The sequence below is a fragment of the Gigantopelta aegis genome, chromosome 9, assembly GCF_016097555.1.
Source record: "Gigantopelta aegis isolate Gae_Host chromosome 9, Gae_host_genome, whole genome shotgun sequence".
NCBI classification, from domain to species: Eukaryota; Metazoa; Mollusca; class Gastropoda; order Neomphalida; family Peltospiridae; genus Gigantopelta; species Gigantopelta aegis.
Genome location: NC_054707.1, coordinates 45,930,415 through 45,948,389, shown reverse-complemented (window position 1 = coordinate 45,948,389; position 17,975 = coordinate 45,930,415). Strand labels below are relative to the sequence as shown.

At 39.3% G+C, this 17,975-nt stretch overlaps 1 protein-coding gene across 1 annotated transcript in view; it reads left to right on the top strand.

Moving 5' to 3' along the window:
* Positions 1-1,096: 1,096 nt before the first annotated feature.
* LOC121380440 (glycoprotein 3-alpha-L-fucosyltransferase A-like) overlaps positions 1,097-17,975 on the top strand; it is a 35,295-nt gene continuing 18,416 nt past the window's right edge. The window contains exons 1-2 of the mRNA XM_041509259.1: positions 1,097-1,151; positions 2,392-4,129. Of these exons, the coding sequence (XP_041365193.1) occupies positions 3,120-4,129 (1,010 nt within the window). The 5' untranslated portion in view covers positions 1,097-1,151; positions 2,392-3,119. The remainder of the gene's footprint in view (positions 1,152-2,391; positions 4,130-17,975) is intronic.

Genomic DNA, 17,975 nt, shown 5'->3' with positions numbered 1-17,975 from the left:
AGAGAGAGAGAGAGAGAGAGAGAGAGAGAGAGAGAGAGAGAAGGAAGGAAGGAAGGAAGGAAGGAAGGAGATGTAGAGAGAAAGGAGTGAGTGAGTGGGATAACGCGTCAGATACGAATACCTCTAACTATTTATATAAGTGTCATACATTATTATATATATAATACATGCATACCCAGTCTCGTGTTGTATGAACCTGTCATCTGACTGAAAACAGATTTTATTACACATACAGTTAAAAATAGCAGGTTTGGACGTCCCACTAGGAAGTGATACGGTTGTCCCACCACGATATCACAGGATTTGCACATTGACGTTGTCAAGTTACATTCCGTTTACTAATATCTTTGTCCGGTTTTATTTTATTATTTTTAAAGCTGTTCTGCGGACATACACTTCAGCTGGCTCTCTCTCGTCATCTCTGTCTGTCTGTCTGTCTGCCTGTCTCCCCCCCCCCCCCCTCTCTCTCTCTCTCTCTCTCTCTCTCGATGAATTTATTCTGCTAGTATTTAGTTATACTCATGCTGTTCACATCTTTTATACTATTGTCTGAACCAAATTGTTAACAACTACGAAAAGTTACTCTCCTACCTTTAATTGGTGTTAGATTTCCTCCAAAGTTTGTCCAGACAAAAATCTTGAAAAAACCCATTACAATGACACAGATTCCACATACCAGATGATAACTATGTCACCTATATCGACTTCGCTGAGAGAGCACAGGGCAAAAAGCATGTAATTTTGTGCCAGCTGCCAGCTGCCAGCTGCCAGCTTCAAGAGGGGTGAAAGGATAGGACTTAATCTAACAACGTCATAACATGTTATGATATAAAAGCAAACGTGATGACGTCATATTATTATTATTTTTCTTTATTATTATTATTATTATTTTAATGATACCACTAGAGATCATTGATTTCATATTAATTGTGTCACATACTTTGGAGGCTTTCACCCCTCTTGAAGAGTATTCCATAAACAAGCAACATGGCAGACGGCAGAAAAATGCATGCATTTTTTCCTATGCAATCTCAGCAAAGATGATATCGGTGACATGGTTGCAGTCTCGTGTGTGGAATCTGTATATGTGTAGTGTTTTTTTGCGATTTGCGTCTGGACAAACTTTGGAGGAAATCTAACGGCAATTAAAGGTAGGAGAGTAATGTTTTGTAGTTGTTAACAATTTGGTTCGGATAATAGTATTTAGTTTCACTTTTGTTGACATTATAATCTCCAAATAACAAACAATCAAACAAAACACCCTAGGGAACAAGCCGAAAATATCTTCTGGCCCTTAATGTTTTTGGTTAAGCGTAGCTCGGTGATTGGTGCGGGACGAAGGCTTGACACCTGTCGGTGGGCCCATTCGGCTATCACTCGTTCCAGCCAGTGCACCGCGACTGGTATATTAAAGACCGTGGTATGTGATATCCTGTCAGTGGGATGGTGCATATAAAAGATCCCTTGTTACTAATGAAATTTCCCTGGACGGAGGAGCCGGCTGAGGCCGACACCTGCGCCCAGGACAGGCGTGCGCTACAACAGCTTGCTCTGAATGTGCACGTTAAATTCTCTGACCTGACCTGAATGAATTTTTTTTTTTAGCGTGTTACCTCTCTATGTCTGTGTCGAAATGCCGATGATTAATAAATCAATGTGCTCTAATGGTGTCGTTAAAAAAACCCCGCTCGACTGGGGTGTATTGGGTTGCAGGGTCGATCGTCCTCGGTGGAATTGTTCACGACTTGGTCAGTGTCCTACTACTGGCATATCAAATAGTGTGGTATATACTGTCCTGTCTGCCAAAGTGCACACACAATCTCGTGCTGTTTTATCGGTGAGGACAACCTATGTGGAGGTAATGGGTTCAGGCTCGTAGTCAGGGGATCACGGGGACGTCGCCATCTGCGGAAAAACGATTGCCTACCCCCACCCCTTACAATCTGCTTGAATCTGCTATTATTGCGTGTGCCTTAAGTATGGCACTAATAAAAATTGAATGCCCAATTCAATTGACAACAGCTGGCTATGTTCCTGAATGGGTTTCTTCTTTTTCTCAACCAAGTATTGAAGTAGTCAATGATATTGGATGTCACAGTTTTAAAATGTGCTGAGGTGTCGTTAAACAAACAGTCCTCCTTTCTTTTCATCCATACAGTTTATACTATGACAATTCAGACGCGAAATTTCTTTCTGTTTATAATTTCGAAAAAGCATAATGACTCGAATCTCCCTAGAAACGTCGCCACAGTGTAGAGTCTAGACTCCCCTCCCCCACTCCCTTATTCCTGCACTAGCGCCTGAAATTTCACACTGACAATGTTAACATAAGTTATATATATATCACTGAACTAATACCTACATTTTTTGTTTGTTTTCGTTTCTCCACAGGTGTCTGGCGTCAAGTTGTGACGGGGTTAAATAATCCGCCGGCTGGTGATTGGACAACTTTACCCATACACACATGTATATATAACACACACATACACACACACACACACACACACGCTGACGCTGTGTGCGAACGCGGGGAAACCTATCGCAAAGCCGGTCCATGCCGCCCAATGATACGATCGATGCAATGGATAAAAACACGCAACATCGACATTAGAGTCACGTGACTGCTGTACAAACCCGGCCACCCGCTGCCGAGACGAGAAATCCCGAGTGAACGCACTCGTGCGGTCGTCATTGTTGACAAATGAATACCTTGGCCAGTGTCAAGTCGCACCTGACTAACTGGGTCGAGAGAACGGGTGGAAAGACCTGTCGTTGTTTGTCTTTCTAGGTACGTGCCGGAGTTGCTTTACCTTCCCAGTTTTTCACTCGCAGAACCTATATGTACGTTTAGAGACGGTCAATAATTTCCTTACTAGATCTTTGACAGTGTTCACGGAGATGACAGGTAAAGCAACGTTACGTGAACAAAGTAAGTGCGTATTGACTTTGTGAACGGCCGTTGTTTCGCTGTGAACGTCTCTCATTAAAAACATTTCTTTTTCTTTGGATTACTAAGTGTTTGACGCGAAGTACTACACCGGCGCTGTGACCAGAAGGAGTGTGGTGTTGGGTGGGTGTGTATACATATATGGGGTACTTCGAGACCAACCAGTCTAGTCATGCGCTTGTACCTGAAGAAAGTCGTGCAGTGGCTTCTGGGGGTATCAATCTTCGTCGTCGTTTTGCTCAATCTTTACAAGCGAGACGTCTGGGTGTACGACAACGATCGCCGCCCATGGGGACCGAACTTCGAGATCAAGGAAGGCGGAAGGAAGAAGATGTTGTTTGACGGTCCGCGGATTCACGACCACGCCTCGAGGGGGGTCCGGAACATGACCACGGGGGTGAAGCAGACGATCAGGGACTCTGTGTTTAATTCGTCGGTGGATGAGGATTTACTTGTCTACTACGACAAACATTTCGACGACGAAGACCGGATCCTGAACCAGTTGAAGTTTGTACCCAAGACGGTGAAGGAGGCCATACGTAAAGGGAAGGATCCGCCGATGAAGACCATCTTGATTCACCACGGGTTCGGAGGGTGGAACATAAAACGAGGACAGCAGACGTTCATAGATCAGAAGTGCGCCGTCAACCGGTGTTTTCTCACAGACGACAGGGGGACGGGGTCGACAGCGGACGCGGTGTTCTTCAGCGGACAGCCGGGGCGTCCGTGGACCGACCGTCCGCAGAACCAGATCTGGGTGCTCTTCATGCTGGAGTCGCCCTACCACACGTCCGGCCTGTCCGGCTACAAAAACGTCTTCAACTGGACGGCCACGTACAGACACGATTCCACGATCGTCGCGCCCTATGAAAAATTCGTGCCCTATAACTCGTCGGTTTTGACTAAACCCCAAAATAAAAATTATGCAAAAGGGAAGACGAAGAAAGTAGCCTGGTTCGTATCCAACTGCGGGGCGAGGAACGGCCGGAGACGTGTGGCGGACGAGCTGGCCCATCACATACAGGTGGACATCTATGGGGCCTGCGGCAAGTTCAAATGTCCGCGATTCCAGTCGAACAAGTGTTTCGACATGCTCAACAGGGAATATAAGTTTTACTTGTCGTTTGAAAACTCCAACTGTCGAGATTACATCACGGAAAAGTTTTTCGTAAATGGATTACAGTGAGTATATTTTTCTGTTAGATACGGTTTAGAATATGGAGAGAGAGAGAGAGAGAGAGAGAGAGAGAGAGAGAGAGAGAGAGAGAGAGAGAGAGAGAGAGAGAGAGAGAGAGAGAGAGAGAGAGAGAGAAAGGGGGGGGGGGTGTAAATGGACAGACAGTGATACAGACATGCAGTGTGTTTTACAAAGTATTTATCCTTCAAAGTAAATGAGGCAAAACTAATTTTAACCTCAATCGACCCCCCCCCCCCCCCCCACCCTCCCAGCCAGCTGAGTGTGGTTACCCTAGATCTGCCCTGTACTGTACCTGTGTACGTCCTATATACATGAACCTGGTCTGGTCAAAGTTTTTTGGTCTGTCTTTGTTATCTCTCTACGCATCTTTTAGAATACGATTGTTTGCCGAAGGCAGAGAATATATAGGAATGTCATTCACTATTTCTATTCACAAAAGGAAAAAGAAATGGGGTATACCCCAAGTTCATTTAAACGTATTATTAACAACAAAATATGCCATGTATATGTATGAACTGCTTTAACATATTTGCATCCAATTAAGGTTCAAACATGCTTGCTGTGGGTACAAGCTCTAACATAGCCAGTTTGTAGCCGAATGGAGAAGAGGAAAGGGGGGTGGAATGCGTAAACGGCGCCATTTGTAATTTGAAAAAACACTGATTAAAAACCCAAATAAAATATTAACAGGTAAAAAAAAACCAAAAAGAAAAAAACCCAAGAAAAACAACCCAAAACAAACATAATTGACTGCTCACACAAAACTTTATGCAATTTGAGCCTTCAGAGACAATCTAAAACTAAATAAAAGAAAGAAGAGAAAATCGACTACAATGGTATTTAACAATGTGGGAAAAACAACTAGTTAATATCCATCCACATACAATAGTTGATATCCATCGATGGGCCTCTCCACCCATCATTGTTCCCAGATTTCTCGACATGATCCAGGTAATATTCCTTTTGTTCTCAATTTGACACTCTGAAAGTTAAGTGTTTTGTTTAACGACACCACGAAAGCACTTTGATTTATTAATCATGGGCTGTTGGATGTCAAACATTTGTAATTTTGACATATAGTCTTAGAGAGGAAACCCGCTACATTTTTCCATTAGTAGCAAAACATATTTTATACGCACCATCCCACAGACAGGATAGCACATACCACGGCCATTGATGTTCATATCGTGGTGCACTGGCTGGAATGTGATATAGCCCAGTGGGCCTACAGACGGGATTGATCCAAGACCGACCGGGCATCAGCCGAGCGCCCCTGACACATTAAAATACATTCCGCAAAACTATAGTGTTGGGCGAAGTCGCCGTACTTTATACATGTAACTAGACTGGATTGTGCATGTTTAAAATGTTTTCATTACTAACATACATTAGTTTATAAGCTTATTAACATTATTACTTCGCCCAACACTAAATGGAATTTTCGGCTATCTCGCCCGTGGCGAAATCACCCGGACGAGATCGCCGGGCTCCTTCAGGAAAACCCAGTTAATGCACGGCCACGCTCAAGTGTGCATTTTGTATTGTCACGGAACCATGACGCTATTAATTCGTAATAACTGTACGTACTCTATGACATTTTTTACAAATGATATGATTATTTTATGTGTACGTTATGTTTGTGAACGCACGTTAGCGCAACAGATGAACTGACTGGATGGTGCATCTTTAAAAGATCCCTTGCTTCTAATAGAACAATGTAGTGAGTGTCCTCTCTAAGACGACGTCAAAATGACCTTAAAATGACCTTAATTGCCTTAAAAGTTTAACGTAAACATTTTGCGTTAAAATAGCTAATTATCTCAGAAATTACAAGTCATAGGTCATTAAAACTTGGTTTATAGTTGCACCTATGAATGTTATCACAGTGCACCGAACCTTTTTTTTATAGTGGGCGAGACATTTAGCACCGTGGAATTTTTGTTGACTAAAATTAACATACATTTCCTTATTTACAATATCGATATATTTAAATGTTTGTTTTAAATATTTTTATATATATTTTTACTTATTGTTATGTTGATTATTGTTTTTGTTTGTTTGCTTTTGTTGTTGTTTTCCATTCCAGTAATTTTGTACGTACAAAAAAAAGAAAAAGAAAAAAAAAAAGAAAGAAGAAAACAAATCATTGAAGATATCTAAACAATAACAAAAAGTGATACATCATATAGTAATACTACTACTACTACTACTACTACTACTACTACTACTACTACTACTACTACTACTACTACTACTACTACTACTACTAATAATAATAACAATAATAATAAACAACTGTCTGGCTATATCGCGGTACACAGTTTGAGAACTGGTTTATACGGAAGATTCAAAGTTTCAGTCAAGCCTATAAGGTGGCACTATACCAATTAATTTCCGGCTGGGTTGTAGTTCGAGGTGCACCGAACTTTTGATAGAGAAGTTAACACCACAAGTCCTGTGATTGGTTATAAATGTGAGTGTGTTGGTTGTAAAAAAAAATTAGTTTCATCTGGGCTAAAAATGTGTACAATTTTAATTAGTCTAGTACCACTGTGTCAAGTAGCCTTGTGCTTGGAACATGTATGGGATACATGTAAAAAAAAGTACTAAAATTTTGTGCGAAACTAGGGGTGTTGTAAAAACATCTGGTTATACCGAAAATGAGCCATGAAAGGTACTATTTTCTGCAGTTAATACTTTGAGGTAGGGGTTGTAGTACTGATATTTATGGGTCATAGTTTGGTTGATATATTGCATATAGTGTTTTTAAACACAAACGTTAACATGGTCGTCTATGGGATTTGAATTGGTATAGTCCAACCTATAGCACATATTCAGTGCATAATAAAAAAGATTATGATTTGTGTCATTTAATTAAATTAAACTATACTATTTGATTAATTAGCCGTCACTCGGCCATGTAAGTTCACAATGACCTTGACCTTGACTATAATTACTGTACATAGCTCTGAATGGAGTTTGAGTGAAAATTAGCACTGAGGAAAAGTTGGTTTTGGCCTATAATTCATACTATAAAGATTTGAATATTTTTATTTACTTGGTGTTTGACTTGCCATATACAACTACTCTTAAATATGGTAATATATCTAGGCAATCTGAACTTAGATTTTAATAGCAATTTATTTTTATATTAAAAATAACATGTACCAATATTGGGTTAATGTCTTTAATTTCCATAAACATAGTTAATGTTTCATGTATGTACTTCTGAAAGCTTAACTTTTTAAAGACCTTGATTTTTATTGTCCTTTTGACATACTTATAGGGTGCTAAGTCATATTTTACACAAATTTGTAGTTTTATGCACACACAAAAATTAATTTGAAGAAAAACTTTACCAAAGCCATAATTAAATTTTTGGTCACTATTGTGCCTTCCGTATACATTTATACATAACAATAAGCTTGTTAAACATATCTTTGTCTCCAGATCCAATCTTTAAAAATAATAATCACTTAGTTTGCTCCCATGAAGTGTATTTTAAGTGTATACTAGATTTAGAACCAATTTTTCCAGATTTGATTATCTACCTTGGTGTAAGTTGATAATTTATTTTATTGTTAAAGCTGTATTATCCAATGTTAATAGCCAAATAATATGCTGGATTACAGATTGTAGGAATACATCCAATATACATATTGTATTGATCTGGATTAGAAAAAAAATGCAATAAAATAGATGTTCGGGTAATTATGTCATTTAAAAACATGTTTTTTTAGTAATGAATCAAAAATAAATATGTGAAAGCTGCATGATAATTCCAAATATTACAAAATATTTAAAACCTCCAACTACAGTAGGGTATACATAAAATATAGTCAGGAATATTGGTGGCTGCCAATGGTTTTGATGGTCCATGTTTTAAAATCTGCATAGCTGATGGATTTGAAATTCCCGCACATGGTAACTTGAAGACAGCCACAGTCAGCATACAGGATTTCCCTCCAACAGTGATGTGCAGGACATGAAGTCATTACTTCATACAGGTGCAGTCATGTTGATCTTTCCTTCCTCAGACATTGCATTTTTTTAATACTGATATTTCTTTGATGTGACTATTAAGGTCTTCATAATCTAGGGGTCAGTCAAGTACATGTGTTTCAATGGAATAGGTTTAAGGAGATGAGGTACTCTGAATATCCATGTTATCTCTACACATATAGCTGAGCACACACACACACATCTGACAGTAAATATCTTCAGGAGTATTATTTAAAAAAAATATATAAAAAAATCAAATATGACATATTGCATTTGTACAAAACTGTCCAAAATACATGTGCTTTGTGAGGTGTACATTATATTAGGTTGCACTGTAGAAACAACAGTTTAAGTGAAGTTGTCAGTTTATGTTAGAAGACACCAGATCCTGGTTGTTATAAAAACACATGATTCGCCACCTTTTGAAACATGTATGTTATCAGTATAGGTAGCACTATACCAATTAATTTCCGGCTGGGTTGTAGTTCGAGGTGCACCGAACTTTTGATAGAGAAGTTAACACCACAAGTCCTGTGATTGGTTATAAATGTGAGTGTGTTGGTTGTAAAAAAAAATTAGTTTCATCTGGGCTAAGAATGTGTACAATTTTAATTAATCTAGTACCACTGTGTCAAGTAGCCTTGTGCTTGGAACATGTAAAAAAAAGTACTAAAATTTTGTGCGAAACTAGGGGTGTTGTAAAAACATCTGGTTATACCGAAAATGAGCCATGAAAGGTACTATTTTCTGCAGTTAATACTTTGAGGTAGGGGTTGTAGTACTGATATTTATGGGTCATAGTTTGGTTGATATATTGCATATAGTGTTTTTAAACACAAACGTTAACATGGTCGCCTATGGGATTTGAATTGGTATAGTCCAACCATAAGGACGTTCACAAAACAAACGAGCTGCTAGATGGCGCTTCCGGGAAATCGGACACCTGGCGTGACGGTGTTATTTTGTCTACGCTATCGCTATTAAGACGTGTTGTTTTAATCGTTGTTTGTCTTTCCCATAAGGACTCACAATTCAGGTATGAAAAGATTCTTAGATAATGGAACACAACTGTGTATAAAAGTTTGCGCCGAGTGTTGACTTTAAGTGTGTAAAGCTTTATGGTACGGTTTTGGTTGATTCGTCATTTCCACGGGGAAGTGTAGTAAATAAAATTAAAGTTAATTTGTTTCTTTCCATCTACACCTTGCAGTAATCTACCGAGTTGAACGGTGCTAACTTTACGAATCATAGCGTCCATGTCTAAATGGACAGAGAGAATTAAGTCACGCCCATTCTGGCGATATTTTTCTGCAAGTAGCTCGAGACAAAATGAAAGCGTTAGTTTATTTACAAAACGTTTGTAATAACACGCCGTAATATAAGTACCTGGGTGCCTATTGCGTACAACAGCACGTCTTTAAGTATTTGTATTCCTATTGTTAGGGGCGGGACGTAACCCAGTGGTAAGGTGCTCGCCTGCTGCGCGGTCTGGGATCAATCGCCGTCGGTGGGCCCATTAGGCTATTTCTCACTCCAGCCAGTGCACCACGACTGGTATAGCAAAGGCCGTGGTATGTGCTCTACTGTCTGTGGGATGGTGCATATAAAAGATCCCTTGCTGCTAATCGAACAAAAGAGTAGCCCATGAAGTGGCGACAGTGGGTTCCCTCTCTTAATATCTGTGTGGTTCTTAACCATATGTTTGACGCCATATAATCGTCAATAACATTTGTGCGTCGTTAATTAAAACATTTCCTTCCTTCCTTTCCCATTGTTCAGTTATCAACAGACTTGTATGGCGTCATGTATTATATTTATAGTCAATCAATTTCCTTTTATGTCTGCTTAAAAACACCGTTTTAAATGAATGCGCAACGTAATAATGTACCAGTGGACTATAGTAATTATTCAATAATAGTTTACTATATGGACATATTAATACAGACACAGCTGTTCATGATTCTACGGTATGTTTTAATACTTATCGGCAGAGACAGTCACATATCACGGTATGTTGCAATAATTATCGGGAGAGACAGTTACGCATCACGGTATGTTGCAATAATTATCGGGAGAGACAGTCACATATCACAGTATGTTGCAATAATTATCGAGAGAGACAGTCACATATCACGGTATGTTGCAATACGTATCAGGAGAGACAGTCACATATCACGGTTTGTTGCAATACGTATCAGGAGAGACAGTCACATATCACAGTATGTTGCAATAATTATCGAGAGAGACAGTCACATATCACAGTATGTTGCAATAATTATCAGGAGAGACAGTCACATATCACAGTATGTTGCAATAATTATCAGGAGAGACAGTCACATATCACAGTATGTTGCAATACGTATCAGGAGAGACAGTCACATATCACAGTATGTTGCAATACGAAAACATATCGCCACTTTGGTGATACACATCTCTTTACCATCATTCCCCTGATACTAAAGTATTGTCGGAAATAAAATAAAAATGATTTTCGTCGATTATTTCTTACACGTTACAGACGTTATTTTGTAAATGTCTATTTAAGGACAGTCTACCTAATTTAGCATTTACTTGTTTTGGCTCGCATTGATGCACAAGGTGATGTTTGCTCTTGAAATTAAAAGAAAGATGTCGGTAAACAAGTGATTTGTGCTCTTTATTGGAACAGACTATAACACATTTTGGTCGATATGTGTCAATTTCATTGCTGTTACAATATGTGAGGGACCGTTTCTGATTACAGTTTACCCCTATTCCTCTCCAAAAAATATATATTTGTAGACATTCATAAGTAACTTTTGAGCAAAAAATCTCAGTTGCATAATGACAGCTATTGCAAATCATGTTTTTATTAAATTTTGCTTTAACATTTAAAGACTACACCTTTAACTATATGCCCATAAATGATTATAGGAAATAATTTGATCTACTAGTAGAAAATACGTTTTTATTGGAAAATCTTTATCACAAACAGATGCTCACATATAACTTCTGATATAGCACCTTTAAATGGTTGCAAGATTGTGTAAATTTCTAATATACTAATATTGAATTTATGTTCACTAAATATGCTGGTCATGATTAATAATTTATGCTGCAATTCAAAATAATCAGTTAACTTGCAGTTTTAAATTAAAAGTTTGTTTAATGGTAAATGAAATTGACACATATCGACCAAAATGTGTTATAGTCTGTTCCAATAAAGGTCACAAATCTGTTTACTGACATCTTTATTTTAATTTCAAGAGTAAACATCAATGAGAACATCAAGTGAATGCTCAATTAGGTAGAGTATCATTAAATAGATATTTACAAAACATTACTTGTCAGTTTAATATGAAAGAAATAATTGACGAAAATCATTTTTATTCTATTTCCGACACTACTAGTCATTTTTCGCTCCCTTTACCATTTCAATTTATATGGCCTCAGTATGGTAATATTTTAAAAGCTCCAAATCGTTCAGTTTGTTTTTCACGGCTGGAGGGTTAAATAAAATAACTGATAGCACAAGGAAGTACTTGATGCTATTAAAATATCCGTTTACGTGATGCTATTAAAAGCTTCCTGGTAACATTTTGAAAAATAAATGACACATTGTTAATTTTATTTGTAGTCTATTACCATTCCCTTCAATAAGCAGGGCTGTAGCTAGCATGGGGGCAAGGGGGGCAGTTGTCCCCCCCCCCGAAAATGTTTCGGAAAGCATTATAGAAACTTAAAGAAATGGAGTTTTAGACTATTAACTATTCAGTTGCCCCCCCCCCCCCCCCCCAAAAAAAAAAAAAAAAAATCCTAGCTACGGCCCTGATAAGGTATGAACTGTTCTATGTTTTTTAAGGTTAGGAGATATTTGATGCTAATACACAATTGTATGAGGTTTCTTGTTTGAAATAATTAATTCTAGGCGTATTATCATCTGCTAATTTAATTCTTCCTCTGTGGGTGTCGGTGTCGGGATACGAACCCAGTACTTGGTAGCCTTGCAGTTGATAACACTTGAACCACGACGCACTCGAGTTACACTGAATTCTCTTGAAAACGCACGATCAAATTTCCTTTTATTGCTAGCTATCGCATGTCCGAGTTTGCCATATCACACAAAACAAATCCAGCCCTTGTAAACAATGTATGTTTTTTTTTTTTTATTGCCTACCAGAATTCACTCAGTCATACAAAATTAGTAATATATATATATATATATATATATATATATATATATATATATATATATATATATATATATATAAAACATATTTTGATAATATGATTTACTGGCATTTGCAGTTTGAGAATAGCGTATCAAGTTTCACGATACACATACTACACCATTCGTTATTTATGAGCGTGTATATGTTTAAACCAATCTAATTAAAATTAGCTCCACTATTACATGTGGATCTAAAGACAGCCAGTTGGAGTTCATGTCCACCAATCAAAACCTTACTTGCAGAATCCTGCCAGTGATTTAAAAATAATTTGAAAACATTCCGAATTATCCTGAGGGTATACGACATGTTTCGTGTGAATTACGAATGCCTTAAAACATGTTTTATTTTATAAAATAAATAATTTGTAATGTAAAACTGAAGACTGATTTAGGTTTTTTTTTAATGTTATAAATAAATAAATAATTTTTAATGTAAAATTGAAGACTGATAACCCACCCCGTACGTATTGGTATGGTTCGCTGTACTGCGGCCACTAAAATAGACTCGCCCGATATTTTTAGAATTTGTATGCTCCCAAATAACGTTATAAAAGGCGAAGTGTGATTGGTCAATATTTAAATTATTATTTACAGACGAAATGTTACCTGGACATTGGAGACTACGCAGTGTTGTTAGTTTTAAATCACTGGCAGGATTCTGCAAGTAAGGTTTTGATTGGTGGACATGAGCTCCAACTGGCTGTCTTTAGATCCACATGTAATAGTGGAGCTAATTTTAATTAGATTGTCCAAATGGCTGTCTTTAGATCCACATGTAATAGTGGAGCTAATTTTAATTAGATTGATGTTTAAACGTGTGAGTAATAAATCAATATATTTTATGCGTCAATGTTTACAATCTTCAATTCCTCTCTCTCTCTCTCTCTCTCTCTCTCTCTCTCTCTCTCTCTCTCTCCCTCCCTTGCTATTAATAGTTGTGAACACCCGCCTGTTACCGACTACGGTTGGACTGCTGGTGCTCTCTTACACCTGTCAGTGCAGGCGGTCCCTTCTTCACCCACCCCAACCCTTTCCTGTTCTGGACAGATGAACCGGGCTAATGCCGGTACTTGTGCCCAGGACAGGCGTGCGCTACAACAGCTTACTCTGAATGTGCACGTTAAACAATTTCCTAATTCCCAATAGTTCAATGTAGCGGCTTTCCTCTATAAGACTATATATACCGGCCTCGGTGGAGTCGTGGCAGGCCATCGGTCTACAGGCTGGTAGGTACTGGGTTCGGTTCCCAGTCAAGGCATGGGATTTTTAATCCAGATACCGACTCCAAACCCTGAGTGAGTGCTCCGCAAGGCTCAATGGGTAGGTGTAAACCACTTGCACCGACCAGTGATCCATAACTGGTTCAACAAAGGCCATGGTTTGTGCTATCCTGCCTGTGGGAAGCGCAAATAAAAGATCCCTTGCTGCTAATCGGAAGAGTAACCCATGTAGTGGCGACAGCGGGTTTCCTCTCAAAATCTGTGTGGTCCTTAATCATGTGTCTGACGCCATATAACCGTAAATAAAATGTGTCGTTAAATAAAACATTTCTTTCTTTCTTTCCTTCTCTGTTACTTATTTTACAAATTACATGTCAACTCCGTAACGCCGGTCAGCAAACACAGCCTATGGTGTACAATGATACACCAAGACATGGTACATGATTCCTTCCAAGTAGAGGAAAGCGCACTTTTTTTTCAAATGATATTAATGAAAAGTGACCCCAGAGATAAAAGATGACCATAAAACATCATATTTTTATTTTTAATTTTTTTTACAAAGGTACTACTGTGCAAAGTGACAACGTGTGAGAGAATGGCCCATGTACGGCAGTCGTATACCTAGTGGTCGATTTCTACCGTGCTGTTCCATTGGATGTATGGCATTGGTGACCTGGTGCAGCCAGTCGTATGTCTGTAAAATGTCATAGCACGTACATGCAAATGTGTTAACCACTATGTTATAAAAAATAACGAATATTGTTTCTCACCAACGGGTGTGTAAAAAAACAAAATTATTAAATATATATTTTTTTAAATTATGCTGCTAAAATTAATCATAACAATTGACAGCATTGCTAGACAGGTTTAAAAAAAACCCAAAAACCCCCACATTTTTGCGTACGACTATGAAATTTAATATTTACAAAATATGTGCTGAATGCAACCGCAGTCGACAGAGGATATGGGAGGCCTACCCCAGAAAGAAAATGGGTTAGTTTTAGGGTTAGAGTTAAGAAAATCATACAGTATTGATGAGTCATTAATTTTGTCAAAAGGTTAACTTTAAAAAAAAAAAACATTAAAAAAAAAAAATATATATACCCGTTTTACTCTCTGGCAGAAACCGGCCTCGGTGGCGTCGTGGTTAGCCATTGGTCTACAGGCTGGTAGGTACTGGGTTCGGATCCCAGTCGAGGCATGGGTTTTTTAATCCAGATACCGACTCCAAACCCTGAGTGAGTACTCCGCAAGGCTCAATGGGTAGGTGTAAACCACTTGCACCGACCAGTGATCCATAACTGGTTCAACAAAGGCCATGGTTTGTGCTATCCTGCCTGTGGGAAGCGCAAATAAAAGATCCTTTTGCTGCCTGTCGTAAAAGAGTAGCCTATGTGGCGACAGCGGGTTTCCTCTCCAAATCTGTGTGGTCTTTAACCATATGTCTGACGCCATATAACCGTAAATAAAATGTGTTGAGTGCGTCGTTAAATAAAACATTTCTTTCTCTGGCAGAAACACTGAGCAAGTATTTTTCCGATTTAAAAATATGAATCGAAAGAACCATGCGCACGTTTTTGGCATGAACATCTATGCAGAGTTGTACTGTGTGACACAGTCGGTCACCTGATCAGAGGTCAGGACCTCGCAAAAGGCATATTCCACAATATGAAGAAACGATAAATATCACACATGCACACATACACGAATTTTAAAAGTGTCACATAGATACGTTTATGATTGTTACCGTCGTCTTCTATCACATTACATCCATCTAACATTAGGCGCAGAAACCAGTCTAGCAAGCGACGGCGATCGGGCGCACTCCAGAACGTGCCCGAGGCACGACTTTTACATGTTTTTGTTGTCTCAGACAGGGAGGGAGTGTTTGAACTGTTGTAGTGGTTAAAGGCGCATACCCTATAGCTACCTTCAGCCTGGACACTAAGTCTAGTTAATCTACAAACCTGCAACACACCTGGGTAAGGATATAGCAGAGAGAAGCTAAAGTCTGTGATGTTTAAACGGGGAAATACTGCCCCAATATTGACTAGAGCTTGTCTCGATAACCATTACTTCTCAGACGAACGTGCGTTTTTAGAATTATGACAATTGCATTCTGGGGTATTACGAAAACCTGGATGACCAGAACCATTTCAGGTGTACGAAAATTAATATTCTAAATAATAAAATGTAAGTATTTCTAATTTAAATTACCCTCCCCCCACCCCAATAAAAAAAAAAAAACCCCTAAACATAAAAAAAAAAAAAAAAACCCTAAACAAAAAAAAACCCTGCTTTGATAATGAAAATATGTCGTAGTGTTTAAAAACTATGGTCTGTCACTTTAAGCCAAGCGAATGGAGGCTGGTTGGTCGCGAGTTCTTGTCTCAGTTGGCTCTACTGTTACATGATTTGATCGACTCGGACAGAGAGAGTTTGAACTATTGTAGTGGTTAAGTCAAGGAGATGGAGACTAGCTGGTCGTGGGTTCTTGTCCCAGAGTCCGTGCACGGGTTGACGAGTTGGTCTATGTGCTCTGTTCGGGCTAGTCAGCGCGCAGAATATATCCCGGAATTGCCCCTGAATAACAAATTCATTGTTCCCACTCACCGGCCTCGGTGGCGTCGTGGTTAGGCCATCGATCTACAGGCTGGTAGGTACTGGGTTCGGATCTCAGTCGAGGCATGGGATTTTTAATCCAGATACCGACTCCATACCCTGAGTGAGTGCTCCGCAAGGCTCAATGGGTAGGTGTAAACCACTTGCACCGACCAGTGATTCATAACTGGTTCAACAAAGGCCATGGTTTGTGCTATCCTGCCTGTGGGAAGTGCAAATAAAAGATCCCTTGCTGCTAATCGGAAAGAGTAGCCCATGTAGTGGCGATAGCGGGTTTCCTCTCCAAGTCTGTGTGGTCCTTAACCACAGTTGGCCATATGAGAGAGAGAGACAGAGAGACAGAGAGAGAGAGAGAGACAGAGACAGAGACAGAGAGAGAGAGAAGGGGAGAGAGAGACAGAGGAGAGAGACAGAGACAGAGACAGAGACAGAGAGAGAGAGAGGGAGAGGGAGAGGAGAGGGAGAGGAGAGAGAGAGAGAGAGAGAGAGAGAGAGAGAGAGAGAGAGAGAGAGAGAGAGAGAGAGAGAGAGAGAGAGAGAGAGAGAGAGAGAGAGGAGAGGGAGAGAGAGAGAGAGAGAGAGAGAGAGAGAGGGGAAGGATACAACATTGCGATAAAATTAAAGATGAACAATTATATTTTCATATTATGTATATGTAAACTTGCAGGTTTAAAGTTTAAAATCAAATCAAACAACTAAAGCATTGGTTAAGAATGTAAATAACCTTTGACCTCATCGTTACATTTACAAAAGACTGAATAAACCCCCAGACTTCGCAGCCGAAGCTTAGAATAGGATGTATTAATTTGTCAAATATATTACACACATGAGAAGGTTTTAATGACACAAATTGTTGTAAATACTTTTGCATTTGGTGTGACGTCACCTACGATAAGCAATTCAATGTGTGGTGGTGTTTGCATTGTGATAAGGGAACCCCCTTAAGGCTTAAGGTTTTTCAGATTACAAGGATAGATAACGGGTAACAATCGTTTCCTTTAAATCCACAGGCTCTTAAATATCTGGTGTAATATTTATCGCAAACCCTCCAGTGTTCAGATGATCGTTATACCATTTTAAATTACTACAATACATGAATTGGTTACAGTGTACAGGATAATGAAATACTATTAATTGTATATATCAACTAATTGTAACATAACAGACTGAGGCAAAAAACAAAACAATGCACAAACATTTATTACTTGTACCTTATTATTGTTTCATATAAAAGTGGCATAAACTGGCAACAGAATCCTTAATTTTTTGTGGAGGCCAGGGCCGACCACTGGTTGCCGGAAAAACATCCATGCTGGCTAACCAGCCGACCCATGGTGTACCACGGTGTCGAGATTCCCAGTAGTTTTAACACCTACTGTGATATGGCAAAATGAAAGCCTCTACATTAACCACGCCTTGATACATACCCCCCCCCCCCCCCCCCGCTGTATTCACCCAAAGCGTAGATCTTCCCCCGAATTGCGAGGTGGAGAGGGCCCAAACGTTACTCGAATGTAGCACAGGGCACTGCTTACACATTTTTATACTTGATAAATCAAATGATGGCCTGCAGCCTTATAGCATGTCAGGCCCAAGGCAGAGACGAAGGTAAATATACCTCCAAACTATTTACAAATCTACCCCCCCTCCCCCCCCCCCCCCCCCCCCCCCGTTACCAAAACACTCTGCGCCTATAGTAAAAACGAGAACAAATCCCCTTAACAAACTCAGGCCAAGAACGTGGGAAGGCTGCACCGATGCCTTGATAACCAACCC